This window comes from Lampetra planeri, chromosome 41 (genome assembly GCF_965212315.1).
Source record: "Lampetra planeri chromosome 41, kcLamPlan1.2.h2, whole genome shotgun sequence".
NCBI lineage: Eukaryota > Metazoa > Chordata > Hyperoartia > Petromyzontiformes > Petromyzontidae > Lampetra > Lampetra planeri.
Genome location: NC_136147.1, coordinates 1,590,625 through 1,600,023, shown reverse-complemented (window position 1 = coordinate 1,600,023; position 9,399 = coordinate 1,590,625). Strand labels below are relative to the sequence as shown.

General features: G+C 49.8%; 1 protein-coding gene across 1 annotated transcript in view; it reads left to right on the top strand.

Annotated features, from left to right (window-relative positions):
* Nucleotides 1–7,885: 7,885 nt before the first annotated feature.
* The window catches only part of LOC144731998 (substance-P receptor-like), a 68,549-nt gene continuing 67,035 nt past the window's right edge, over nt 7,886–9,399 (top strand). The window contains exon 1 of the mRNA XM_078613181.1: nt 7,886–8,880. Coding sequence (XP_078469307.1) covers nt 8,447–8,880 — 434 coding nt within the window. The 5' untranslated portion in view covers nt 7,886–8,446. The remainder of the gene's footprint in view (nt 8,881–9,399) is intronic.

Sequence of the window (9,399 nt, the reverse complement as noted above, 5' to 3'; positions counted from 1 at the left end):
TCTCTCACGGTATCACCCTTACAAACACGTGCGACTTAATACTAACAACAACAACAAACATTGTCAACTTGTGAAGCATCATCGCACGGATGCTCGCTCAGGTCTTTCTCGAAGAGAGAGGACAGACTCAGAGCCTGGAGGAGGATCCCACAGGACAAGCAGACAAGGCAGCAGTCACGTGGTGAGCTCGCGCCAATCATCCCTCCTCCCCCAAGCTCCGCGGTCCACTATATGTGAAGGCATTATCGGCACATTCTACATCATAAGGTCGCACTCATTACACGCAAAGTGCTTGCCACAAATTAACCGCAACAAGGAGGATGACCCACCACGCCAACTCCGGGTCATCCTCACAGCGGCCTTCAAGCAAAGACGGTGGTCACCGCATCATCGCGCGCTTTCAGGTGCGCTTCTGCGGCCGTCTGGAACGCTCTTGCTTTCGATATTCGGAAGCCACTGGAGCTATGCACTTTGAAATCATCATCTAGATTGAAAAAAGCATTGCTTTGGAACTGCTTTTTTGTGTGTTTAGTTTGTTGTCCTTTCCCCGCTCTTCCTGTTCGCACAGTTGGCTACGTACGTGGGGCAAAAGTTCAACATCCAGGCATACAAATGACCGAGTGTTTTACATGTGAGAGAAAACCATAACATCCGCAGATGGGAATCCACATTTGTTGTGGCGCCAATCTGGCGAGCGCAGGGTTCAGCTCCTCCTCGACGCCGACGGGGAGTTGCACAATATCTGTCCGATCCCACAAACCTCGCTGCTACCTCGACAGTGGAGGCATGCACGGTGAACTTCTTTCGCACCGTACGTAGCCACGTGCGTAGTAGCCACCACTACCGGCCCGGCTGAAAAAGTCATCTCTCAGCTCAGAGGAACAGTTGACTTAACGATTCAAATGCTTCTGCACCTATTCACAACAATGCAGTTGAGATATTAAAAAAAAACCATTTCGCCATAATCTCAATTTGTATACAACGCGTACCAAATATGATCTGCTAGTTTGGCTACAATGAATCGCGTGCAATAATTGCGTATCGTTAATGCGGTGTGACGCGTACGTTCATATACAGTGAAATTTCTCGCATGGGTGGGCCACGACGACTCGAGTTGGCTGCTGACTTCATAGCGCGGTGCGCCAACACTCGAGACTCTTGGTCTTGAATAAAAACGATTCGTCGAGAATGGACACGTTGGAGATCAATTCACAGGTCAACGACCTCTCGTGCAAACTGTTATGAGGACCGACGGGCGGATGGTCAAGAATAAGCCAAGAATGTTGACGCGTCTAAGAGTACGACTCCCGAGGAGATGGAGCAATGAAATCAGCTATTGCGCAATGGCCTCAGTCGCAGCAGACGCCAATTGCATCGCAGGTTTGGTTGAGAGATGGCGGCGGATTTCGTTAGGCCTTCATCCAGCAGTGGATTGGGCCACGCCATGCTACTGGGGGTGGTCGTGATTATGAAGACGAAGCCGACGATTACATAAGGGTCCAACACTGGACTCCCTCCAAAGCAATGCGCACTTTTCACCAATGACGCAGGTCGCCAGCGGGGATGACGATAGCCTCATTCGTGCAGGGAGACAACTTGACACTTCCTCTCGGTCGGACAAGGGCATAACACACGCAGCAACGAAGCAGTTGCAGGCGATGACACTCGACAATCATCTCGGCTTCAGTCCGGCCGTGCACTTAGCACACCCGAGCTCGACATCACACGGGAGTTTGCACAGATAAGGATGTCGCAAACACCATTGTGCTCGAGTTCTCGTTTGCCACACGCCTTGACTGTTGCGACTCTCTCAGTTAAACGATGCACGTGTGTGTGCGTGCTTTGCTGAACTTTTTCGCACCGTACGTAGCCAACCCTGTTAAACGATGGCCTCAGCAAACATCTCCGGTGCCTTCAAAAACACCCCCCATAGCCAGCACCACTTGCATGCCCCTCCCCCTCGCCTTGTAAAGAAGCCGCCACTGTTTCAAGTTCACCTCCGATTAGGGCGGTTGACTACGTACGGAGCGAAAGAAGTTCTACACACGCACGGTTCGAGGTCGCAGCACTCAACTATTCTAGCAAAAGACAAACGGTGAAACAACTTAGCTGAGCGATGCCAACCACCTATCTGTTGCATCACCGGATGCATAAGAGCCATATCATGGGACCTTTTTTTGCCAGGATCAAAGTAAGAAAATTATCTGTTCACCTCGAGCTAGAAATGCTCTGATACGTGTGGCATTGGCTTTGTACTGTTCGCCTGTTGGCGTTCTCTGGTCTGACATTGGTGAGACTAGGCTATGAAGAAGGATGTCTGATGTAGGCCAATCCTTTTCAAAGACAATGCATATATTACACTATGTAACACAACTTTCTTTTTCTGGGTAGTAAGAGTTATTTCGTAATTGCTTATGCCTAAAAAGTATAGAAAATGGCTATTATTCCCCACAAACTTTGCTTTTGTTACCAGGACAGTGATATTTAGAAGTTTACCTATTCTCAATGAGAAAACTGGCGAATTCGTGTCTTTGCGTTCACATAAAGTCACAAAAAAACAAATTAATCCAAATTAACATGTATATATACTAAAGTAATACAAAAATGACTACAAAAGATTTAGAAGTGTGTAGTTTTTCAAGATTTACGATTACTATACTGTAAATCACGAATCAGTCCCCAAATGTAGTCTGCCATTATGTTCTCGTTTTACGGTCCTTGGTAGCGGCATTCAAAGTCCAGTATATCCTGGTAGAAGCGCACGCCTTGCTCCTGCGAGTACGCTCCCATGTTCTTTAATTTATCAAGATGAGCATCAAGCAATTGGACTTTGAGGGACATCCTACAGCCCATTGTGCCGTAGTTCTTCACCAGAGTCTCAACCAGCTCCACATAGTTTTCGACCTTGTGATTGCCCAGGAAGCCACGAACCACTTCGACAAAGCTGTTCCAAGCCGCTTTCTCCTTACTAGTGAGCTTCTTGAGGAATTAATTGCACTCCAGGATCTTCTTCATCTGAGGTCCAACAAAGACACCGGCTTTGACCTTTGCCTCAGACAGCTTAGGGAAGAACTATTAAAGGTACTTGAAGGCTGCCGACCTTATGTACAGCTCTGACAAATTGTTTCATGAGGCCCAATTTGATGTCCGGTGGTGGCATCAGCACCTTCCGGGGGTCCACCAGTGGCTCCTACTTGATGTTGTCATCCAACAAGTTCCACTGCTTGAACCTAGATGTCAAAAGCTCGGCATTGGACTTGGTGAGACAAAGTTCTCTGATCAAGTTGTTGAGGTATTTTTGGTTGGGGTAGTATGGGTATATCTCCTCATCTCAACTTCTGAAATTGTCATCTGGATCTACAACGTCTTCCTCACTCTCTGATTTGCTGCTCTCTTCTAAAGATGGCTGCTCTCTCTCCATGGGAGTGGATACGGGGAGCTCATGGCAGTATGATGGATGAAGGAAGGTCTGGATACGTGATAACAGGTGCATTCTTGCCAGTCCGACGTTTGGAAGGGTCCACCATGCAGAAGTAGCAGTTGTTTGAGTGGTCAGTGGGTTCCCGCCAAATTATTGGGATAGCGAACTTCATGGCTCTCTTTTCCCCTCTGTACCATCCTACAAAAATAAATTTAACCCATGGCTAATGTGTAAGAGAATCTCGCAACATTTTTCATTTATGATATATTTTTCAATAACATTGAAAATTGTAAAACATTTTTTATTTAAAACTTTTACAGGTTTTTAAATTGTAACAAATTTTATAACATAAAATTCTGAGCAACAACTGTTCATCTTACCTTCCAGAGTGTTTTTGCATTGCTCGCAGGTGAAATGAGGTGCCCAGGATTTGTCTTGATCTCCGACAGGCATGCTGAAATATGCCTTGTAGGCAGAGGTGGGACAAAGTCATTGTTATGCAAGTCCAAGTCGAGTCGCAAGTCATCAAATTCATGACTCGAGTCTGACTCGAGTCCAAGTCACATGACTCGAGTCCACATCTCATAGGTGGGACAAAGTCATTGTTATGCAAGTCCAAGTCGAGTCGCAAGTCATCAAATTCATGACTCGAGTCTGACTCGAGTCCAAGTCACATGACTCGAGTCCACACCTCTGCTTGTAGGCCTCACACATCTTAGCAGATGTGTCCACAGAGTACATTTTCGCTCTTGTCTTGATAAATTGGTCGCAGACATAGAAAAATGCGTCTACCGGATGCTTGCAGCCTCATGATGCCATCTAAAAAAAATGCAGATATTTATCCACTTAGGCAGCTGGAACTAAGCTGAGCTGGTGGGCTTAAGGCCCCTGTATTTATACTACTATTTATATTACTGGGAAGTTCTAGAATGTACTATAAGTTACTCCAAGTTTACTCAGCACTGAATCTATCTGAAATGTTCTGGAAAATAGGTAAATTTCTAAATATCATTGTCCTGGTCACAAAAGCAAAGTTTGTGGGGAATAATAGCCATTTTCTGTACTTTTGAGGCATACGCAATTAGAAACTAAACTTACAACCCAGGAACACAAAAAATGGTTACACTGTTATCAGAGCATATTTTGTTTGTTTAATGCAGACTTGATTCCTTGCAAGAGGTATCTATTTGGTGTTTTGAACATATAAACACCTGCGTTAGGTCTACTTGGCGGTAAGACAGGAAGAACGGAACTTTTGAATCTGCAGCCACGGTGGTCTGGAGCGGTCTGCCAAATGGAAGTTCGTTCAGCCGTGACAATCGGTGCCTTCAAGACCGGACCTGAAAAAAACACGTTTATTTTATTTTCTGCTCCTCGCGTTAGAGATCAATTTTCTCGGTGCCATCCTCGCTGCCGTCTGAGCTTTTTGATGGATATGGGGCGCGTTACAAATCTTGCGGATTGGTTCCTTGACAGCAACCAGCAATGGCCATGTATTTTAGTTCAATGCCACATGGCAAAAACAATCCCGGAGTCTTCGTAACCCAGTGGTCATCACTCTTGCCGTCCAGTTTTGCAAAGTCAAGGTTCTAAACGAAACTATTTGTATATTACCAGCTAAGGACCAATGTGCTGTATATCTCTTTTTTTCAGAAGCGACCTGGTCGCAAATGATTTCTCAATTAAGTGACTTATCACGTGGGCATTTATAGCAGCCACATACTCTAAACGCGTGATGTTGATTTCAAATGTGGAAGAAAAAAAACCCGGAGAAAATCCACGCGAGAGAGAGAGAGAGACACATGCAACCTCAAAATATACAGCAGCAGCAGGCGTCAGGGTCGGGGTCGAACCCACGACCTCCTGTATACCAGGCGAGGTAGTGAACATCTCGCCACCGTTCGAGCCCAGCTACCCCGAGTCATCGGTGTGTCTGCGCCAAATCCGCCACCATGGGTTGCGGGCCCCACTGCCAAACCCCAAACATCCCGGTTTCGTGTAAATAAATCGTAAGAGTTGGTTAATGAAATGCAACATTGGCATTGTTTCTCAAAGTGAAGTGGCTCGGGCAGAACACGTTGCTCGAACGGATGGTGGCCGACAGTCAAGACTGGTGACGGAGTGCCGGCCAGGCGATGGAATGTGTCTGAGCGAGGGCGTGTCTGAGCGAGGGCGTCGAGCGCGGAGACGGAGCGATGAGATCAGATCGCGTGTGCAGGTGCTAAGTGGATTATTACGTCGCAGAATCGTGATAGACGGCGGCGGCTTGGAGATGTCTTCATGCAGCAGTGGATGGACCATGGTTGATGATGGTCATGGTGGCATTATTTTATAAATATAAAAAATAACAGTATTCTTAATGTAATGGTATCGTTACGACGTTCTCTTTGGCGAAGGACAAAAATGAAAATCGCATGTGCTATGAATAAGGTCCATTTCCCTAAAAGCCACCAAATATATTGTTTCTTACGTATTGTGCTGATTTGTTTTTATTTTTATCTGTGCTTCTTTATACCACTGCCAACGCACCGCCACCACCACCAGCGGCACCACCGGATAATTAGTTTAAAATACGGTGCTGAAAAGAGTTCGTCGTATCTGGCAGCGCAGTATAAAAGAACAGCACTCGTACGGCGCGGTGAGATTATGAATGAATATCGCTTTACACATTGCGGTTCACCCTCTCTCTCTCTCTCAATTGCCTACAGTTTCTGGCCGCGCCTGCCACTGACAATTCAATTATAACGCAACCCACCCCTTCTCCCCACTCACCCCCTTATCATCTTCCTGTTCAAAAGAGCCCTCGCTTGAAGCCCCCATCTACCCGCGCCAACATCCCAGAATTCGCATTAAAGCGCTCGCGCGCTCAACGGCCCTGCGAGTGTAACTGTTGGGACGTCGTCAACATGTGTGCACATATGACGGGTCGACATGTCCAAACCATTTAATTCACCAAGTTCATTTCTATTTTCAATACTTCTTTTTCATGAGGGTCATGATAAGTTTTACACAAGTGGTGGTGGTGGGTGGGGGGGGCGATGATTGCTACTTACACTCCCAAGTAAATAATTTGTGGATAATGTATCGTGTTGTTGTGACGAAGGTGAATGTGCAAAGTACGGCCACTTGTTTAGTTTTTTGTTTAACTTGCGCGTGGATTTAGCTGTAGGCTTAGCCGTCATCTGCGGGGTTGGTTGCTGGAGCGCACGCAGCAATCGACGCGTTCATTCACAACCTCGATACCAAACTGGCCAGTGCGATGGGACGAACGCAGTGCAGTGGAACGCAACGATGCATGTTGGTGGGTGGAGGGGAGGGGTGTTGAGAATTGCGATGAGCGCTAGAAGGAGGCACACACGGACACCGGGGCTAAGAACGCACATCGAAGCCGTTCACCGTGTGGGAGTACTGTCATTTGGGAGCTTCGGAGTGGGGTCCATCGCTACAAGATGACGGCGGTCCGGGGACAAGAGTTGGTGACGGAATTGCAGCCAATGGAGGGAAACGCGCCACCGCAGGAGATGGAGCTTGGATATAATCTCGTATTTCCTCGGAACTGAGATGGATGTTGTAGCAGCACTGGGCCGTGATGGAATGTCGACGGCGTGGAAAGGGCCTTAGATCCAGCAGTGGATAGACATGAATTGCTGCTGTTGATGACGATGACTACAATTCTTACAATACCAACCAACGCATCGTTCATCTTCGCTCGTTTGTGTCGAGTCAGAATTATTTCATTCCCGTGGTCGGTGTACAGCAGCAGCAGCAGCATTATCATCAAAGCGTGCGACCTAAATAAACTTTCGGGTTTTAACAAATAAAACAAATATTTAGTGGGAATCGCTCGACCGTGCCAGCAACAAGCGTGGAGACTGCCCCTCTCTCTCTCGCGCTGTGGTGACGAATGCGCTCGCGTGCCTAGGGTGGGTGGGGGGGGACGCGGTGGAGACGAACCGGAGACCCAAGTGGGAGCGGGTGGGGTGGTTTATGGAAAGAGTGGGCGAGCTGCGGGGGTGGAGGTGGTGGTGAGAGGGAGAGCGAGAGAGAGGGGTACGCGTCCTACCGCTGCTGTACTGCTGGTGGTGATGGTGGTCTGTGTGGACGTGGGGCGGGCGGGGGGGTGGGAGGAGGCGGGGCGCTGTAGAGAATAAAGCGCGAGTCTCCTCTCGCCGCTCGCTCCGTGCGTGAGTCGACGCGTGCTTGCAGCCAACGCACTCGCTACATGAGATCGAGAGAGACATCGCGCCGAGAACTCATCTCTCCCCCCCCCATCATCATCATCCCTCCTGTGCCGAGTCAGCTCCTGCCGTGTCCCGTGCAAGTCCTGGGGCATCTCGAGGGCCGGGATTGTGTGCGCGCGCGTGTGCTCGCTCCCAGCACTTGCCGCAGCATTCAGTGAAGGCTAGACGGGGGATCTTTGCCTCTGTGTGTGGACGTTAGTGGCCGTGTGGACACTGCACCCGCGTGGCAAGACGCTCGCAACCTTTTCAAGGTAAAACAAACAAACAAAATCACAAAGAGCAGAGAGTTAAAGAGCTGTTTTGATTTTACTCCGGAGCGTTTTGCGTGCGTTTGTCGCTGTGGGCAGCGCAGTGCCAGGGCAATGATTTAGATCTTCGACACACACAGAGAGAGAGAGAGAGGGGGAATTCTGCTCCATTTGGCGGAGGAAGAGAAAAGGAGCTGTCACGAGGTTGTGTGTCCCACGCTGCATGAATTCGAATAGGGCTGTGAAAAGGGGCTTGGACACCCATCATAGATGTTTGTTAACGGCATCGCCCGAGGAAGAACATAGGGCAATTCAAAACTTTACCACTATCACGGCCTCTGCCGTTCGTCGCGCATTTGCTCTGAACAGAAAAAAAGACTCCGCAGCCGTGTCGAGGAAGATGGCAACCGACGGGTCGCGTACGCTGCTGCAGCTGTCGCCGATTTAACGACGGAGAACGCCAGCGTCGTCGTCTCTCCGCTCGGCCGTCGAAGATCTGCCGTGACCTCGGGTCAACCCCCCAAAATCCATGCGGCATGACCTCCCAACATCACTACAGCACGGCAACGCCGAGCCCGTACGCGAACCAGTTTCCCCACTTGGCGGCCAACGGCTCCATGGACGATGACATCTCGAACGAAACGGACAATCAGTTCGAGCAGGCGGGCTGGCAGGTGGCCGCCTGGTCGCTGGCCTACACGGCCGAGGTGGTGGTGGCCGTACTGGGCAACCTCGTGGTCATCTGGATCATCCTGGCGCACAAGCAGATGCGCACGGTGACCAATTACTTCCTGGTCAATCTGGCCTTCTCGGACGCGTCCACGGCCGCCTTCAACACCCTCATCAACTTCACGTACGCCATCAACAATGAGTGGTACTACGGGGCCGCCTACTGCCGCTTCCAAAACTTTTTCCCGCTGGCCGCGATGTTCGCCAGCATCTACTCGATGACAGCCATTGCCGGCGACAGGTAAGACTGAACGCCGACACCAACACACACGCGCACGCGCACACGTGTGATGGGGAGCGGTGGTGTAGTCGCGGTGAGCGCGCTACGCTACGTGCCCGGCCATCCGAGCATCGATTTCCGATGACGGTTAACACCTGTGACGATTCTCGTGAACCGGTCCTTGGCCCACCACGAGGTCGACTCAGCCTCAGATGATGCACCTAGTACGGTGCCGTCAACATCGCGGACCTGCGTGTTGCTGGCCACCCACACCCCCTCGTGTGCCGTGCCGGTAGCCTTCATCGGTGCTACTCGCTAACAGCACTTGCCCCAGCAGTCTGTGAAGGCTATACGGGGTGGGGGGGGGGTCTTTGTACTCAACGAACCTCAGCCACCAACGCCGCGGGGCACTGACCAGCATGGTGAAGTATGGTCAACATTCCTCTTGCTCCCCACTCTCCCCATCCTCACGACCGACACGGCGTGGAGAGGAGGCCTCACATCGACGTGGGTTGTAGCGTGTGGGGCATGACGCAGTGG